At 45.3% G+C, this 20,160-nt stretch overlaps 2 protein-coding genes across 3 annotated transcripts in view; both read left to right on the top strand.

Annotated features, from left to right (window-relative positions):
- Nucleotides 1-672: 672 nt before the first annotated feature.
- On the top strand, nt 673-5,846 carry LOC109743073 (G-type lectin S-receptor-like serine/threonine-protein kinase B120). 2 transcript variants are annotated; one of them, XM_020302151.4, is made up of 7 exons: nt 673-2,112; nt 3,400-3,501; nt 3,710-3,903; nt 4,061-4,271; nt 4,659-4,896; nt 5,036-5,186; nt 5,295-5,846. In XM_020302151.4, exons 1-7 carry the CDS (start codon nt 756-758, stop codon nt 5,592-5,594), a joined length of 2,553 nt encoding a protein of 850 aa, XP_020157740.1. In that variant the 5' UTR covers nt 673-755; the 3' UTR covers nt 5,595-5,846. The 2 variants fall into 2 exon arrangements, with proteins under 2 accessions (XP_020157740.1, XP_073356538.1); XM_073500437.1 differs by lacking the exon at nt 3,400-3,501 and having other exon boundaries at nt 675-2,112.
- A 2,176-nt stretch (nt 5,847-8,022) lies between these two features.
- The window catches only part of LOC109743074 (uncharacterized), a 110,000-nt gene continuing 97,862 nt past the window's right edge, over nt 8,023-20,160 (top strand). The window contains exon 1 of the mRNA XM_073500436.1: nt 8,023-8,345. Coding sequence (XP_073356537.1) covers nt 8,211-8,345 — 135 coding nt within the window. The 5' untranslated portion in view covers nt 8,023-8,210. The remainder of the gene's footprint in view (nt 8,346-20,160) is intronic.

The raw sequence follows: 20,160 nt of genomic DNA, 5'->3' as shown, positions 1-20,160 counted from the left end.
TTAATATATGCACATATTACATTCCCAATTAATAATTTGTTATCATAATGTTTTACGTTCACACCTATAACGAACTTAACAAGCTAAATGAGCTAGCTCGCGAGCTATACGAGTCGAGCCAATCTTGGATTTGAGCTCGTTATGGTAGCGAGTTGAGTCGAGCTAGCTCGTTAACTAAACGAGCTCTAGCGAGTCGAGTCGAGTTGGCTCGACTCGGCTCGAATTCCAGCCCTAGGTAAAGCTATAAAAACTATTGGTTGTAGTTGCTCTTTTGTAGCTCACATAAATGACCATTAAATTACTGTACTTTTCCCGTCCCGAATTGCTTGTCGCGAAAATGAATGTATCTAGATGTTTAATTCTGGACGGATGGAGTAGTCAATATGACAGAGCAATATAAGATCTTGAATAGTAGTATGAAAAAGAAGACTAGGATGTGCTAGTCCCATGTAGAAAGTCTAGTTAGCTCTTAAGTGATATGGAGAAAAATAAGCTAGCACCTTGACATTTCGTTAGACTAGTTTTCAGCATCCAGAGTCTCTGGAAAAGTTGGAGCTCAGACGATTGGACGGTTAGAAATTCCTGCGCGTGCGGCGCGGGCGCGATAGTGGCCGCTAACAACCAGTGGACTGGACTAAAGCGCGACCACAACAGGGCGCCATCCGCGCGCAGTTCCGACGGCATCCTCCACGACTCATGTTTTTGCCACCGGGAGACCAAGTCATTGCAGTCTGCATGCGCCTTGGTCGATAGATATGGATCTATCACGTTCCGCCACCTGCACCGTCGCGGCCGTCGCCGTCGTCTGCCTCATGTTGCCGCGTCCCTGCGCGCCGGCCGGCGACCAGCTGGCCGTCGGCGAGCTGCTCTTGCTCGGGAAATCCGTCGTGTCCGACGGCGGCGCCTTCGCTCTGGGCTTCTTCGTCCCGGACGATGCCACCCCGGCCAGGCAGTACCTCGGCATATGGTACAACAACATCCCCGGCCGCCCCACCGTCGTATGGGTGGCCAACCGGGAAACACCACTCTTCGCCAACCGCACTTCCTCCTCCTCCGGCCCGGCCCCGGCGCTCGCGCTGGCCAACGACTCCACCCTCGTCCTGTCCGGCGCCGACGGCGGCGTTCTTTGGACATCCGGCGTGCCCTCCGTGGGTACCTCGTCCTCGTCCTCATCCGCCGTGCTTAGGAACGACGGCAACCTAGTCGTCCGGTCGCCGAACGGGACCGCGCTGTGGCAGAGCTTCGACCACCCGACGGACACCCTCATCCCGGGCATGAAGGTCCGGATGAGCCACCGGACGCTGCGGGGTGACATCTTCGTGTCTTGGAAGTCCCCCGGCGACCCGGCGCCGGGAAGCTTCTCCTACGGCGTGGACCCCGGTACGTACATCCAGCTGCTCCTGTGGAACGGGACGCGCCCCTACTGGCGCTCTCCCGTGTGGACGGGGATCGCCGTCACCACCAACTACATCGGTGCTGGCACCGTCATCTACACGGCGGTTGTCGACACCACCGAGGAGATCTCCACGGCCTTCACTGTCTCCGACGGCGCCTCGCCCACGCGCTACGTGATCACCAGCTCGGGCGAGTTCCAGGTCGTCAGCTGGAACGGCACCGCGTCGGCCTGGGCAACGCTCGATTCGTGGCCAGGGTCCAGCGGGTGCAGCCGGTACGGCTACTGCGGCGCGTACGGGTACTGCGACGTCATGGCGGCGGCGTGCAGGTGCCTCGACGGCTTCGAACCGGCCAACGCGGCGGAGTGGAGCGACGGCAGGTTCGAGCAGGGCTGCCGGCGGAAGGAGGCGCTGCCGCCGTGCGGCGTCTTGGATGGGGAAGGATTCCTGCCGATGCCGAGCATGAAGGTGCCGGACAAGTTCTTGCTGGAGGGCGGCAACCGGAGCGCGGAGGAGTGCGCGGCGAGGTGCGCGGCGAACTGCTCGTGCGTGGCTTACGCGTACGCCGACCTGCAAAGCAGCAGTGCCAAGGGGGAAGTGAGCCGGTGCCTCGTCTGGGTCGGGGACCTCGTCGACACGCAGATGATCGGCGGGCGCATGGCTGTCAACGGCGAGACGCTCTACCTCCGGGTTGCCGTTGCTGCTGCTGCTTCCAGAGGTATACGAAGGCAACCGAGGTGAACTTTGGGTCCAGGGGTGTATATACACCCTATATAAAAAAATAATTTAATAATTGAATAAAAAAGTTAGAAAATTCTGAAAATATTTTTGAAATAAACTTGATCTTTCATTGTACTGGTAAAAATATTTCACAAAATGAAAGATTTTCATGGACTTCTTTTCAAAATAGACAAAACTTTCGGTCAAAATAGCATGACTTTACCGAACTAATTCTGCTACACCTACTACCCATCCCGTAAACTGATTTCCATGAGTTTAGGATTTTCGCAGTATCAAACACCAAAAATGCTAAACACACGGAGCTGCTACGGGACTTTCCAACTATACTTTACCAATGCCCCCCACCCTCGTATACCTGGCCATGGGCCGCGCCCGGCCGGGCCTAAAAAAGCCCACGGCAAAAAACTGAGGCCCAGGCCCTACCATCGGGCCTAGTTTTCAAGCCCAAGCCCGACCCATCTGGTAAAAAGCCCTTAGGGCTTAGGGCCATGGGCCGGGCGTGGCCTCTTCCTTAAAATGCCAATATGCCAAGCCCAAGCCCGTCCAAGCCCTGCTGGTGGGCTCAAAACTCAGGCCCAAGCCTGGCCCACGGGCAAGCCCATCAGGCCTAGGCTCTGGATTTTAGGGCTGGGCCGACAGGGCCGGGCCGGAGATGGCCAGGACTACCCCCCTCCCCCCTGCCCTGATTTTCATGGGGATGGGCCCCCGGCCTACCCCTTAATCCAATCAAGAATTGACAACTCAATCTCGGTCCGTAAAGGTTAAGTAAACGTCCGTGGATGTAGCATCGCTCGTACAAACTCACCAAACGCAAGGCATGGCTAGATGGTGGAAAACCCGCGCATTTTATAAAAAGCTCAATGAAAAATGTATTTCTGAGTTTTTAAGATCGTGGCAAAACACATAGAAATTACTTACCCTTTTGTAAATTGTAATCTTTTATGTAAAATAATACCAATCGATCATTAGCCACATGTGTTAATAACAAACTTACTTACCATTGGGATAGAAAGCAAAGATACACTTTACCGGGTAATTTTCCATTTACCATGTGTGTGGTTTTTCCATAATTGTTCCAAACTAAGAATTACGACACTAGGTTAAAAAAACATTCTGAAAACTTTCTCATTTCACTCCTCAAGCAGGTTCGTTTGGCCAAAATTTGTCAAATTTCTGTTAGGATTTTACCGAATTCTGTAAAGAAAATCGCCCCTTTGGCCGATTCAGTTCTTTGATCAAACTTTGCCTGCATTTGCATGTGCAGGAAGAAATGCAAGCAAAAACGCACTGAAAATTGTGCTGCCGGTGGTAGCAAGTGTCCTGATGCTCACATGCATTTTCTGTTTATGGTTCTGCAGGCTCAAAGGTACACTAATTTCATTAAGCAAAATTTCAGTGATAAATTTAAACTAAACTACCAAACGGTCAGCTTGGTAGGCTACCAACAAACAATTCCAATCAAAATTTAAACTAAACTGAAGCAAAGAAGTACAGATAGGTTTATTTTTCTTCCACTCTTTTAGTCATCTCTAAACATGTCATGCTCATGCATTTGGTGATGGAATATATTACAGACAAGGGAAGAAGAACCAACTCAACCGAGAGCCAAAACAAGCTGACCGCGTCTAATTGGAATGAAATGGGCCAAGGAGATCACACTGAAGATCTTGAGTTGCCATGCATACGGTTTGCCGACATTGTTACCGCCACACGGAACTTCTCCGAAACATGCATGATCGGACGTGGAGGCTTCGGCAAGGTTTACAAGGTACTATATATTTTTTACCTATTTTTCTAATTTTCAGTCCCTTGAAACTTTCTCATCCGATGCGAGGAACAGTTTTAACACCTTATAAACATTGGTCGATGCACCCCAATGACAGTACAGTAATCTTTATCTCACTTGTTTCTTGCTCATTCGAAAGGGAACATTAGACAGGGGTCAAGTGGTTGCTATCAAGAGGCTGAGTAAAAATTCAGATCAAGGAGCAGAGGAGTTCAAGAACGAGGCCATTTTGATCTCCAAACTTCAGCACAGGAACCTGGTTCGTCTCCTTGGCTGCTGCACCGAGGCAGCAGAGAAGCTGCTCATCTACGAGTACCTGCCCAACAAAGGCCTGGACACCATCCTCTTCGGTACGTATACATTCAGGTCTCTTTGATTCATAGGATAGGGATATCATGAGAATAGAATAACCATAGGAAATAAGATGACATGTATCTCAATTTCTATAGGAAAAAGATGTCATTTGATTCATATGATAGAAACTTTTTCACTGGGTCTAGGGCTCTAGGCCAATTTTTTTCTTCTTATTAATCTGAAGTATTGGTTCCTATCCTACATAGGAGTAAGTATCCATTCCTACAAACCAAAGGGCTCCAAAGAAGAATTTCTGTAAAATTCCTATCCTTTAGAATTTCTACAAAATTCATGTAAACCAAATGAGGCCTAAGTAATAAGAGTACTACAGCAAGTTACTGAACTTATTCTTTGCCACAGTTCATCAAGTTTGTTTGCTGTAGACAGTGCAATGAAATCGGTGCTAGACTGGCCGACGCGGCTGGGGATCATCAAGGGCGTGGCGAGGGGGCTCCTCTACCTACACCAGGACTCTCGGCTGACGGTGATACACAGGGACCTCAAGGCCAGCAACGTGCTGCTGGACGCGGAGATGAGGCCCAAGATAGCGGATTTCGGCATGGCCAAGATTTTCGGTGACAACCAGGTGAAGGCCGACACCAAGCGCGTCGTCGGAACATAGTGAGTAATCTCAACACTTGGGTGAATTTACAGAAAGGAAAAAGGAGGGTTCACTTTGGTTTAAGTTGGCTATTACTAGCATTTGCCATAAATTACTGTAGCACCTCCCCTGACAAACAAACAAAAAATGTGTGGACAGTGGCTACATTGCTCCCGAGTACTTGACGGCGGGCGTCTTCTCCGTCAAATCCGACGTGTACAGCTTCGGCGTGCTGCTCCTGGAGATTGTGAGTGGTGTCAGGATCAGCTCTTCCGATGGCATCATGGAGTTCCCGAGCCTTATTGCCTTTGTAAGCACCTGCATTAATTAGAACTGCCAAGTTCATGCAGTTAACTTCCTTTCTCAGTACAGTCCATTCCATGTTATTATGTCTAATTCCATATGTTGCTTCGTGTAGGCATGGAGCTTGTGGAGGGAAGGGAAGGCAAGAGACCTGGTGGATCCATCCATGGCAGGGAGCTGTTCAACTGATGAGGCATTGCTCTGCATCCACGTCGGGCTGCTCTGCGTCGAGGACGAACCAAGCAGGAGGCCGCTCATGTCATCCGTCGTGTCCATATTTGAGAACGGAAGTGTGTCCTCCATGTCGCTCCCGACGCCGATCCAGCCTGCATATTTCACAATGATGGAAGAGAGGAGAGACGATACTGTGAACACCAGAAACACAATGACCATGACGGTTCTCGAGGGAAGGTAGCATCAGTGCACTCCGAATGCTTGTAGCTTAGAGCATCTCAAAACTGCCGTTCAGAGTACTTTGGGCGAAAGACAGTGCTTCAACAACAGATGATGTTCAACAACAGATGATGTATATGCATATGATGATGCAAATTATTTCATTATGCCAAAAAAAGGCCTCCTGCTTCTACATATTTGGAGCGCCGCTACCGGTGATGTAAAAACACAATCGTAATGAAACCGGTCTTTTTAAGGCACTTTATGCCAAAAACATGCAAGTTGCGACACGTCTGACCATTTATCGTTCCTTTTTTATCGTGAAAACTTCAGAAAATACAAAATTTGTCGAAAACCAAAACAACTTGTCATGATGCCTTAAATTTATCATACAAGGTCGTGAAACAGATTTGGGGCCTTTCAAGAATTTCGAGAAACAACGTGTTATCGGACGGAGCGTTCTGTCCTACCTAGACACTCTCCGTTGAACATGATCTAGTTTGGGAAATTCTTGAAATGACTCCATCTTTTACAAGCAGGTGAGAATTCCCATGTAGGCATTCATGCTAGGTTTGAACGATTTCCGACACCGTATGCAACTTGTGGCATGTCCGACCTTTTTTGACCGAGAAACTCCAAAAAAAAAATCAAAATTTTGTTGAAAAACAAAATAAGTTGGCATGGTGCATTGAATTGGTCATACAAGGCCATAAAAAATAGGGTAATTTCAAGGATACCGAAAAACAACGTGCTCTCAGACGGAGACTTCTGACCTACCCGAACACCCTTCGTTGAACATGGTCTATGTTTGGACATTCTTCAAATGAACCCAACATTTGCAAGCAGGTGAGCATGCCCCATGGTAGGCATCCATGTCAGGTCTAAATGATTTTTGACACTGTATACAAGTTCTGACATGTTAGACCATTTATCGGCCTCTTTTAACTGAGAAAACTCCAGAAAATGCAGAAATTGTTAAAAAAAATAACTTGGCATGGTGCCATTAATTGGTCATATAAGCTCATGAAAAGAATTGGGGTCAATGGATGCAAGGAGACTTGCTCTCAAACGGAGTTTACTAGCCTCCCGAACACCCTCCGTTGAATATGGTGTTTTTTAGACATTCACGAAATGACCTCAGCTTTTGCCAGCAGGTGGGCACATCCATGGTAGGTATCCATGCCAGAATTGAAGAAGAAAAAAAAATGTCTGCCACATGTAGCGACGATTGTGTGCTTGCGATAAGGACGTCAACTCCATGGGCCAAGCTAACTAGTTGCACAAAAAAATCACGAATTTGAAAAAAGTTCGTGAATTGAAAAAAAAATCATTGATTTGAAAAAAAATCACGATTTTGACAAAAAAGTTTACGAAGTTGATAAAATATTATGAATTTGAAAAACATTCATTCATTTGAAAAAAGTTCACGGATTAAAAAACAAGTTCATAAATTTGAAAAAGTTCACAAATTTAAGGAAATATTCATGAATTTAAGCAAATGAAAAATAAAATAGAAAATAAGAAAAACAAAGAATAAAATAAAAAATAAACAAGAAAACTAGACCGAGAAGATGCACAACAAGAAGAATAAAAGAAGTAATTAAGCATAACTAGTGAGGTGTCCGAGATGATTACCGTGGGTGGAAGTAAACCAAAAGGTTGGGAGTTTGAATCCTAGGCACCTATTTTTTGAAGACTGAAAAAAGAAAAGAAGAGAAAAGAAAAATGGGCCATGCCGGGATGGAGGGGTGTGCGCCGATTTGTATGACGGGCGGGCTGATCGGCTGTGTATGTCTATGTACAATTCGTAGTGCCACATACCGAGGTGAGTATACCTTATGATCAAATGATGTGAGGGGGGGGGGGGTGTATCGAAGTAAGGCTCTATGGTCATGTGGCCATGACTTTCGGTAGAATATTTCCAAATTTTCATATCTCAAGACATAAAATGGTCTTTGTGAGCAGTTCTCAAGGTTCAGTTGATTCGAATCCAACGACTCACCTTTTTCACTATTTCTTCTGTTCATCCTTTGTCATCTTTCTCTTCCTGTCCTGTGCCCTAACCCAACAACCAATCCCCTCTAGCGGTGCTATTTGCTCGGACTATCTTTTCAAACCTCAAGCGGAAACGGGTTTTCTTTTCGGCGATGGTGCTCCATCCCAACCCTTTCATCACTAACACTCTCCTCACCTCCGCCAGCGTTGTCGCTCCATGTAGGTTTCACCCCCCCCCCCCCCCCCCCCCCTCGCTCTAGTTTTCGCCTCCACTGTCATCGCTGCATCGTGTCATCTCTGCCTCCAACGTGGTACGAGTATGAACCATGAAGAAATTGCTCGGTTGGGAGCTGATGTGATTTAAAAAAAATGGTTGCCTGATCAATAAACCTGGCGTGTCAGGTCTACAAAGTGGTCTCTCCTCTTGGTGTCACAAAAGAAAAACTTCCTTTTTCATTTCATTTCTTTTCTTTCGATAAGACCTCACTCTGCTTTCCTCTGCTCTGCTCCTACTCGTGTCCCGGTCACGCCACCTCCCGACCCCCCAAATCGCGAGACCACCCGCGGCGGCTGGCCGGCCGGCGGGATAGGCGACGAGGCGAAGTAACTCGAGACGGCGCGGGCGGACCGCTCCGTGTGGCTCATGAAGCGCTCCCCCATCGTCTCCCAGGCCCGGCAGGGCGCCTCCGCCTCCTCCAGCGAAGCTAACCCTAACCCGGCCGTCGCCAAGGTCGTGCTGTCCCTCGACCCCCTCAGCTCCGCTGAGCCCTCCCTCCAGGCAAGGACCTCGCCCCGCCCAGCACCCTGATGTTCCCCTCTTTTTTGATTGGTGTGCGAATTTGTTGAGTAGAGTTGCCTCGATTAAGCTGCAGAAACCAATGGGTTGGTACGGTAGAGTTGATGATCTAATTGGATGGCATACTGCTTGATAAGAATAAACTAGGGCTAGAGACAATTGTGCTCATGAACAACAACCTTCCTTCTAGTATATATATAATTTGGGGATTATTTTGAGTCCACAGGCTAGGCTAGGAACAAGCTTGGGGAAGACTGGTCAAACTGCAGTATAATTTCTTGGTAGCTGAAGAAGTGGATGGGCAAATCATATGTTTGATGCTAGAATTGATTGAGTGGGTGGGTTGTTTTTGTTCGAGAGAAACTGCTCTTTGCTAGATTTAATTAACTGTGTTTTGCATACACTATGAAGAGCATACAGATCTTATGCAGATTGAACTTAGTACATATAAGATGCTCATTTGAAGAACTGGATGGCATACTGCTCTGTCCTAACTGTTAATTTTTCTTCATTCTATGCAAGTATCATTCTCAGTATTTCTTGCTTGTGGTGCTTATCGTTCTTACATCATGTTATTTGGGATGACAGTTCAAGATGGAGAAGGCTCCAACTAGGGAAACTAGCACTTGCAGTTTACCAAAGAGTTCCTCCTTGAATATGTCCTTGAATTTAAGGAAATGAAAAATGAAAGAGAAAAAGAAGACAAAGTAAAGAATAAAAAATTGCGGTAAAAACAAAAATAACAAGAAAACTAGACTGAGAAGATGCACAATGAGAAAAATAGAAGAAGTAATTAAGCACAACCAGTGATGTGTCCAAGTTGGTTACACTGGTAGAAAAAAGGCCTTTAGTCCCGGTTCGCAAAGGCCTTTAGTCCCGGCTGTGCAACCGGGACTAAATATGCGCGACTAAAGACCCCCCCCCCCCCTTAGTCGCGCCTCTTACGAACCGCGACTAAAGGCTTTAGTCCCGGTTCTTGTGGCTGACCGGGACTAAAGGCCCGTCCTTTAGTCCCGGTTAGTCCCGGTTCTCGTGGCTAACCGGGACTAAAGGCCTCCTCCGCAGGTTTAAACCTGGTTTTTTTGCGAATTTTTTTAATTTTTTTAATTTTCAAATTTCTGAATTATTTTAACCTCTAATCTCTAATCACCACCCCTCATCACTGCTTAATTTATCCTCTAATCTCTAATCACCCCTCATCATTCCAAATCATCTAACTTCCCGGACGGTCACCCATCCTCTCACTACTCCAGCCTGAGCACGCTTAACTTCCGGGTTCTATTCTTCCTCGTTTCCAAGTCTGCACTTGTTGTTTTCCTGACAATAGTAGGATGTCAATTCTATTAACCCTCAGGAATTTAGCTTGAGCATGAAGTGACACATTTCACTGTTTGAGTTTGAAGCTATTGTTTTAAAAAACAATAATTATTTAGTAACACTAATATTTCTGGAATAATTAGTTTGACCATTGTTTGACCACAGTTTGACCACAGTTTGACCAGATTTGACCAAAATTTAAAAAAATAAAATAATTATTTCGTAACACTAATATTCTAGAATAATTAGTTTGACCATTGTTTGACCACAGTTTGACCACAATTTGAAATTTTTTGATTTTTTTTGCCTCTCCAGATCTTAAAAGCCCCGTATCTTTTTTTCTGTTAGGCTTTTGAGGATTCTAAAAATGTTTAACGGGTTCCCCCGGTTAAATTCGGATGTAACTTTTCGAGTAGATGATTTTTCATATAAAAAACTTTTTCATCCGAGTTCGTATGCAAAAGTTATGCCCATTTTAAGAATTTCCAGAGAGATTTTGCAAATAAAGTCGAAATTCATATTTGTTAATTTTCCCAACAACTAGACCACATATCACATGGGAAACTTATTTTATTTTATTTTTTGACATTTCCATCATTTTCTTTTGTTTTTTCTAAAACTGAAAAGGCGATCCACCGGGGGGGGGGGGGGGTAGAGTTTGAAAATGAGGCCTCAAATCCCTTTAGTCGCGGTTGGCCAGACCAACCGGGACTAAAGGTTCGGGCCATTAGTCGCGGTTGGCCAGACCAACCGGGACTAAAGGTCTAACCTTTAGTCCCGGTTGGCCTGGCCAACCGCGACTAAAGGCCTTTGGGCCAGCCTGAGGACCTTTAGTCCCGGTTGGCCAGGCCAACCGGGACTAAAGCCCCTCCCGTCCGCCAGCGCGCGCTGGGCCCAGATAGTTGGTCGCGGGTCTCCTCCCGAACCGCGACTAAAGACCCCTTTGGTCGCGGTTCGATTATTTTGGGGACTAATGGCGGCGTATGGAAGCCTCTTTTTCTAATAGTGTTACCATGGGTGGAAGTAAACCAACAGGTTGGGAGTTTGAATCCTACCTCAAGCACCTATTTTTTGAAGGTTGAAAAAAGAAAAGAAAAAAAAAAAAAATGAGCCATGCACGGGACGGACGGGTGTGCGCCGGTTTGTATGACGGGCGGACGGATCGGCTGTGTAAGTGTGTATGTCTACGTACAACTCATAGGTGCTACATAGGAAGGTGAGTAACCTTATGATCAAATGATGTGAGGGAGATGTACCGAAGTAAGGCTCTATGGTCACGTGGCCATGACCTTTGGTAGAAGATTTTCAGACCTGAAGACATAAAAATGGTCTTTGTGAGCACCTAACTGCTTGCTTCTCAAGGTTGAGTTGATTCGAATCCAACGACTCACATTTTCTACTATTTTTTCTGTTTATCCTTTGTCATATTTCTCTTCCTCTGTCCTGGCCCAACAATCAATACCCTCTAGTCGTGCTATTTGCCCGACCATCTTCCCAACCTCAAGGGGAAAAAGGTTTTTCTTTCTAGCGATGGTGCTCAACCCCCAACCCTTGCACCGGCAACACCCTCCTCGCCTCGTTGTCGCTCCACGTAGGTTCCGCTCCCCCCTCGCTCCAGTTTTCGTTCGCTGCACCCTATCACCTCTGCCTCCAACGTGGTAAGAGCGTGAACCAGGAAGAAATTGCTCGGTTGGAAATAGAGAGTTGTATCAATTATAAAAGAGGAAAAACATACCATTTGTTGTTGCTTGGCACAAGAAACACTTATAAACAGAAGTATTCCCTCATGCGCCAGGGAAAATTAGATGCTAGATTTTTCTATTTAGGGAGTGGCCATAATGGCTAGCTTTATTAACTTAAACAACGATTACATCATTTGCCAGGACAGAAAGGATCCAGTCTGGAGGGTCATCAACCCATTTAAAAGAAATTTATTCAAATAACTAACTTTGGCTGCTAGTTATTATCATGAGCAATTTTAACATGGTCCCTCTTAGCTCCTCTTTTCACATGATATAGTTAGTATCGCGTTATTCCAAAGTGGTGGAACACATTACATAACATGGACACCAATGTGGCGATACAATGAACATGCCTACACGGATCACCTCGAGAAGCAAGCAAAAAACCACCTATATAGTCCTTTTCCTAAGGGATAATTAGATTTATGCCCCTAGTTGTGTCCCACTTGTCCGTTTTACCCCTAATTACCAAAAGTCACCGGTTCTGTCCAAATCACTTTGCTCCTCTTATGCTTTTGCCCTTTGACTGTTTGACCGTCAGTTTGCAAACTTCATAACTAATTCATACTAAATCAGAAAAATGCAAATAAGATACCAAAATGTTCAGAAAAACATCACCTATATGTCAGTGTCATTTGCATTCATGAAAAAAGTGTTGGAAAGTGCCCATTCGAGTTTTAGCTCATATGCTACCACCATGAATAGTAAAATCTAAAAAAGTTCAAAAAAATTCAAAAATAATTTGGTGGCAAAGAATGGCAAATGTATTAAGTGCCTGCCAAGTTTCATCAGGGAATAACATTCGTGGGTGCCGCGGCAAGAAAAACAATCAACACTCCAAAATAGATTATTTTTTTGCCACGACTTCCACGAATGTCGTTCCCTAATGAAACTTGGCAAGCACTTAGAACACTTGTCGTTCTTTGCCACCATAAATTTTTTGAATTTTTTTAGAGTTTACTATTCATGGTGGTATCAAAAGAGCTAAAACTCGGATGTGCACTTTCCAACACTTTTTTCATGAATGCAAATGACACTGACATATAGGTGATGTTTTTCTGAACATTTTGGTATCTTATTTGCATTTTTTTGATTTTGTATGAATTAGTTATGAAGTTTTCAAACTGACGATCAAACGGTCAAAGGGCAAAAGCATAAGAGGATCAAAGTGACTTGGACAGAACCGGTGACTTTTGGGAATTAGGGGTAAAACAGACGAGTGGGACACAACTAGGGGCATAAATCTAATTATCCCTTTTCCTAAACACAACCAAAAAAGGTTTATCGCTTACAGTCCCATGTCTTATCCTTATAAACATGCAAACCTAGGTCTCTGCATGGCCCCTTGTCAACACATGAAACTATCTTATATCCCGAGAGATCTATGCCATGCCTCTCAACCCGGAACACCCCAAACGATCTTAGGCCCTCTTCACTGCCGGCGGCCACGTGTTTAGGCTCTCCTGATGACGACTCCGGCACCTGCCCGGTAATGTGCCAATATAGCACATCAGAGCAAAAGCTTCTCAAGTCGTGGAACTCATCAGGAGAGGCATGGCACATCAGAGCAAAAGCTTCTCAAGTCGTGGTGATCTAACTGGATGGCATACTGCTTGATAGGAATAAACTAGGGCTAGAGACAATTGTGCTCATGAACAACAACCTTCCTTCTAGTACTCCACAGGCTAGGCTAGGTACAAGCTCGGGGAAGACTGGTTGAACTGCAGTATAATTTCTTAATAGCTGAAGAAGTGGATAGGCAAATCATATCTTTGATGCTAGAATTGATTGAGTGGGTGGGTTGTTTTTGTTCGAGAGAAACTGCCTTTTGCTAGATTCAATTATGTAATCACTGTATTTTGCGTACACTATGAAGAGCATACATATCTTATGCAGATTGAACTTAGTACATATAAGATGCTCATTTGAAGAACTGGATGGCATACTGCTCTATCCTAACTGTTAATTTTTGTTCATTCTATGCCAGTATCATTCTCATTATTTCTTGCTTGTGGTGCTTATCGTTCTTACATCATGTTATTTGGGATGACAATTCAAGATGCAGAAGGCTCAAACTAGGGAAACTAGCACTTGCAGTTTAGCAAAGAGTTCCTCCTTGAATATGCTCTTCCTTCTCCTCCTCCAGCTCCTTGCCATCACCACCCTCCCTTTCTCTGCCAACAACGCCACCCAACTAGTCTATGACACGGAGGGCAATGTGCTAAGTAGCAAGCAAAATTACTACATCCTCCCTGCTAAACGTGCGACCGGCGGGGGCCTCAGAGCTTTGCCTACTGGCCTGCGGTGTCTGCACTTCGTGTTCCAGGAGCGCAACGAGGCTGTCTTCGGCACCGCCTAGCGATTCACGCCACTACCAGAACACGCTTCAGCCAGCGAGCCGATTCGCCTGTCGAGCGACATCTGGATCGAGTTCCATGATTTTGATAGCTTTTGCTCTGAAAGGCTAGATTGGCACCTTACCAATCAGGTACCGGATTCGTCATCAGGAGAGCCTAAACACGTGGCCGCCGGCAGTGAAGAGGGCCTAAGATCGTTTCCGGTGTTCCGGGTTGAGAAGCATGGCACAGGTCTCTTGGGATATAAGATAGTTTCATGTGTTGACAAGGGACCATGCAAAGATGTAGGTTTGCATGCTACTAAGAACAAGACGTGGCTGACCGTGAGCAATAAGCCTTTTATGGTTGTCTTCAGGAAAGAGAGGTTATAGGTGTTTTTAGCTTTTGCTTGTTTCTGGTGTTGATCTGTGCGCAAGTCCATTGTATTGCAACAGGAAATGCTTCTGGCACGAGTCAAGAATGTGCTGTATTCTGCATACAGTATGAAGAACATGTACTGATCTTATGCAGATTAAACTTGGTGCTTCGAAGACGCTCATTTGAAGAACTAGATGGCATACCGCCCTGTCCTAACTGTTGATTGTTGTTCATTCTTCTATGTCGGTGTCCTACTCATTTTTTTCTTGCCTGTGGTGCTAGTGCTACCATTCTTACGTCATGTTATTTGCAATGACAGCTCAAGATGGAGATGCCTCAAACTAGGGAAACTAGCACTTGCAACTTACCAAAGAGTTGCCCCTTGAATATGTTCTTCCTCCTCCGTCTCTTCGCTATCGCCATCCTGCCTTGCTCTGCCAACAACGCCACCCAACTGGTCTATGACACAGAAGGCAACGAGCTAAATAGCAAGTCAAATTACTACATCCTCCCAGCCAAACCTGCAAGCGGTGGCGGCCTCAAAGCCATCCCAACCGGTCTACGGTGCCTACATTTTGTGGTCGAGGAGCGCAGCGAGACGACTCTCCTCGACACGCCCATGCGATTCATGCCGTTGGCAGAACACGCTTCTACCACTGAGCCGATCCGCCTTTCGAGTGACATATGGATCCGCCTTTCGAGTGACATATGGATCGAGTTTCACGACTTGAGAAGCTTTTGCTCCGAAAGGCTAGATTGGCACCTTACCGAACAGGTGCCGGAGTCGTCATCAGGAGAGCCTAAACACATGGCTGCCGGCAGTGAAGAGGGCCTAAGATCATTTGGGGTGTTCCGGGACGGATCTCTCGGGATATAAGATAATTTCATGTGTTGGCAAGGGGCCATGCAGAGACCTAGGTTTGCATGTTTACAAGGACAAGACATGGCTGACTGTAAAGGATAAACCTTTTATGGTTGTGTTTAGGAAAAAGACTATATAGGTGTTTTTTTGCTTGCTTCTTGAGGTGATCCCTGTAGGCGAGTTCATTGTATCGCCACTGTGGTGTTCATGTTATGTAATGTGTTCCCCCACTTTGCAATAAAGCGATACTAACTATATTATGTGAAAAGAGAGGCTAAGAGGGACCATGTTAAAGTTGCTCATGATAATAACTAGCAGCTATAGTTAGTTATTTTAATAAGCTTTCTTTTAAATGGGTTGATGACCCTCCAGGCTGGATCCTTTCTCTCCTGGCAAATGATGTAATTGTTGTTTAAGTTAATAAAGCTAGCCTTGATGGCCTCTCTCTCAAAAAAATAGAGCATCTATTTTTTCCTGGCGCATGAGGGATACTTTTATTTATGAGGCGTGCTACGTGTCTGCCGGCTGATGTTTTTAAAAGATCGGCCGGGTCGCGAGCCATTAGATCTGGCTGGCATATGGCGTCCAACGGCCGCATCATTTGTAACAGAGTTTATGTTGCAGAAATTTGCAACAAAGATGATGCTGCAGTTTTTTTTTTCATCTTCATTCACTTTTTCATCTTCGACGGCTTGGTTGATGCCCCAAGTCTAGAAGCCCAAGCACGCAATGAAGCACTTGCACTGGCCCAAAATCTCAACTTGTCACATATGGTGATAGCTTCGGACTGCATGCAAGTTATTTCAGACATCAATGGAGCTACACTATCTTCTTTTGCTTTAGTTTTGAATGAAATAGGTGATAGAAAGAAAGACTTTGTAAAAGTTACTTTCCTTTTTGAGAATAGGGAGGCAAACCGTGAAGCACATGTCTTAGCTAAGGCAACTTCATCCCTCCATGTAGGTCGGCATTTGTGGCTAGGGAACCCAACTGACATTGCTTGTATTCCTTCGGTTTTGAACATTGAATAAATCCCTAGTTCATCTAAAAAAAAGTCCAAGATTGGCACGAAAAAAAAAGGCACCACATCAGATGACATATCTGATTGAGACCAAACTATGTCTCAGTCAGCTGAGTTCTAGGCGGTCCCTTCATTTTTTAAATGGAGCCGGGGAGCTCCTCCTTGTTTGTCTAAAAACAAGTTCTAATATTTTCTAAGCAATGTTTGATGGAAATATTTTTTTGAAGCACTTTTTAGATATAATCACAATATTTCTGGTCGTATGAAACATATTTTGTCTACGTAAATAAAATATACCGATGCAACTTCTATTTTTGTTTGTTCGAAAATGGTCATATTTAATTGTATATTTTTTGAACAGTCAATTCCAACTAATTTTTATTTGCGGGGGACGCATATTCTAACTAGAAGACCAAAATATAACAAGACGGAGCAATCTCCGGTTTCCATGCAAACGCACTCCCCAGTCTGATCCAAACAAGAAAACTCTGACCGTATGAAAACAATTTTTAGTTGCCATAGAAATAATTTGGGTCTGTCTAGGGCACATCTAGATTGAAAATCCATTTCTGCACCCGAGCTCATCTGCACCCGCGCCGACGGAAAAATCAAAACAAATACTAGAAAAATTCAAAAAAATTCAAATAAAATTTGTGTGGTAGACAATTTGATGCATGAGGCCCGCTCCAAATTTCAAATCATTTGGACATATGAGTAGCTCTCAGCAAAAAACACAAATTGGGAGTCTGTAAAAATGTTTACTGTTCATATACTGTTTTGACCCGATTTGTCTTTTTTGCTGAGAGCTGCTCATATGTCCAAATGACTTGAAATTTGGACGGGCCTCACGCATCAAATTGTCTACCACACAAATTTTATTTGGAATTTTTTGAATTTGTTTTGAGTTTTTTATGATTTTTTTCTAACCGGGTGCAGATGAGCCTGGGCACCAAAACACCCTACTCACATCTAGATGTGCTATAGTTATTGTACATCTAAATGAGTGAATCAAGTATAAAGAGGAAAAGAAAAAAATATTCACACGAATCTCAACATAAGATCAATAATATAGGACATAGATGTGCAATACTTATGGCACATCTAGATGTGCTTTAGCAAAATTAAAATAAATTTAATCGAAAACAAACAAAGATCCTTTTAGGGTCCAAAGCAAAAAGATTATGTAGGAAGGCAAACCAAAATTTAGGAAGGCAAGATCCTCACGATTGGTACGCACTACACTAACGTGATCGCAGGCTTCAGGACGCCCGCCGGGATCGGCTTGCGCACGCCGTCCTTCTCCTCGGCGCGCCCCGCCACCAGGATGTACCGGCCGCTGGGCTCGTTGCCACCCACGGCCACAGTGATGGCCGTCTCCTCCTCATTGTGCACGGACAGCGTCGTCGTGCTCGAGCCGAACGGTGCGCAGCCGGCGAGGCTGCCGTCCATGTTCACGTCCTGATATATACAAGCAGCACACAAGTGCACGATGCAAATGAGCTAACTGGGCTCATGGTGTGCTACACACCTAGCTGCATGCAAGTTACTTGATCGACTGTGCGCTGCACCTGTACATATACATACCTGAGTGCTTGCCGCCATCTTACGCGAGTGGGAGTGAGAGCAGATTGACCGGAAGCTGTGAGTGAAGATGTTCGTCGGATTGATCTGCTGTGTGAGTGAGGGAATGGATCACGGTGCGCTGCGGTAAAATCTGCGGCGGCCGTCGATGTTGAGTCGATCGAGATTGATATAGTCGAGTCGTTATTGTGAAATAGTTTGGAAAGCGTAGAACCCTTTGTCTCGGGCCGCATTGTATATATTGAGGCAAAGCCTTGATGCACACGTTACAGAGAGATCGAGAGAGAGAGAGAGATCGATCGTGAGGAGGAGATCGACCAGGAGGTCGTTATAGAAGATAAGGGAGAAGAAGAGATAGAAGTTTAAACACCTCTCATATCCCTATACAATAATTCTAACACCCCCCCTCAATGTAAACCTCAAGCCTTACTAAGGTTGTGATTGTACTTGAACTCGTCTAGTCTTCTCTCGGTCAAGGGTTTAGTGAACCCATCAGCAAGTTGATCCCCTATGGGAATAAACCGAATCTCAAGCAGCTTTCGAGCTACTCTTTCTCTGACAAAATGAAAATCCACTTCAATGTGTTTTGTTCGTGCATGAAAAATAGGATTTGCTGAAAGGTAAGTTGCACCAATATTGTCACACCATAACCGTGCAGCCTTTGGAGCTTTAATTCCAAGCTCATAGAGTAATGTTTGTATCCACATCACTTCAGCTGTAGCATTTGCCAACGACTTATATTTAGCCTCTGTACTTGATCTTGAAACAGTAGCTTGCTTTCTTGCACTCCATGACACAAGATTAGATCCCAGAAACACGGCAAAACCACCAGTAGATCTCCTATCATCAGTACACCCTACCCAGTCCGCATCAGAATATGCAGTAACAAGCAAGGAAGAGGACTTGACAATCTGAAGTCCAAGCCCTTGAGAATACTGAAGATACCTTAGAATTCTTTTAACTGTTGTCCAATGAGTAGTTCTAGGAGCATGCAAATATTGACTACCTTGTTTACTGAGTAAGAGATATCAGGACGTGTAAGGGTCAAATACTGCAAAGCACCTACAACACTCCTATAATTTGTTGCATCCTCTGGACCAAGAGCTTCTCCACTGTCAACTGTAAGCTTTTCTGAAGTGGAAATTGGTGTACTGACTAGTTTGCAATTCTCCAATCCCACCCCCTTTAGAACATCAGCTGTATATTTCTCTTGTGATAGAAGTATGCCATCTCTGATTTGCTTTACCTCTATGCCAAGAAAATAGTGAAGTCACCTAGATCCTTGAGAGCAAATTCAAGCTTTAAATCCTTAAGCAAACAAGCAGTGGCCTCTTGACTTGAACTAGCAACAATTATATCATCAACATAAACAAGCACAAAAACAGTGATATTGCCTTTGCTATAAAAGAACAAGGATGTATCTGTCTTGGATGATGTAAACCCAAGATGTTGTAGCAGCATGCTCAACCTAGAATACCATGCTCTTGGAGCTTGCTTCAGGCCATATAAGGCTTTGTCCAACTTACATACATAATGTGGTGTGCTGTGATTTTCATAACCTGGTGGTTGCCGCATGAACACTTCTTTCTCAAGAACACCATGAAGAAACACAATCCGGAACATCTAGCTGTCTTAAGCTCCAACCTCTGGAAACAGCAATGGACAAAACAAGACGAATAGTAGTTGCTTTAACCACGGGACTAAAGGGATCATCATAATCAATTCCAAACCTTTGCTTGAAGCCCTTTGCAACCAACCTTGCCTTGTTTCTGTCTATACTTCCATCAGATTTTCTTTTAATTTTGTATACCCACTTACAATCAATTATATTAGCACCACGTTGCGGTGGTACTAGATGCCAAGTCTGATTTTTTATAAGTGCATTATATTCATTATCCATGGCTTCCTTCCAATCCTTGTTAGCAAGAGCATCATGCAGATTAATAGGTTCGCCAGTAGTGGCAAGAAAAGCACGCTTAGTCGGATTATACTTTATTGTACCATCATTGTATTGTTTTTCCTTGACAATACCAGACCGAGACCTGGTGTGTCGACGAGGAGGTGAAGGAGCCAGAGAAACAGTTGATGTTGATTGTGGCGCAGGAGATCTTGCTGCTTCAGCGTTGTGCACAGAAGATCCAGGCTGATCGGGCTCCTGATCCAAGGAAGATTGGCGCTGCTGGTGCTGCTCCTCGTCTGACGTGCAGCCAGAACCGACCGACGAATCAGAACCACCCAGTGGGTCCCGCGTTGTCGCAGCAGGATCGACAGGATCGGCCGCTGGGTCCCCAGGCGATGTGGCGGCCAGGGACTCGCTCCCCCCCCGCACGCCTCGCTCGATGGGCGTCTCGGGGCGCGCAAGAGAAGGTTGGCGCGACGCGCCTGGACTGGTGCGGCCCACCCGGTCGGCTGCGCTATCGGCCACCAGGGGGCGCAGGGGCGAATCTGCGCGGGATCGCGTGCCTGTAGTCTGCCGCAAATCCGTCTGGGATCGCGCGCTGGCAGCAGGATCAGCATCGGAGACCGTTTCTGGTTTGTCCTGTGTGCGCATAAAATGACA

This window comes from Aegilops tauschii, chromosome 1 (genome assembly GCF_002575655.3).
Source record: "Aegilops tauschii subsp. strangulata cultivar AL8/78 chromosome 1, Aet v6.0, whole genome shotgun sequence".
NCBI classification, from domain to species: Eukaryota; Viridiplantae; Streptophyta; class Magnoliopsida; order Poales; family Poaceae; genus Aegilops; species Aegilops tauschii.
This window is presented reverse-complemented; position numbering and strand designations above follow the sequence as displayed.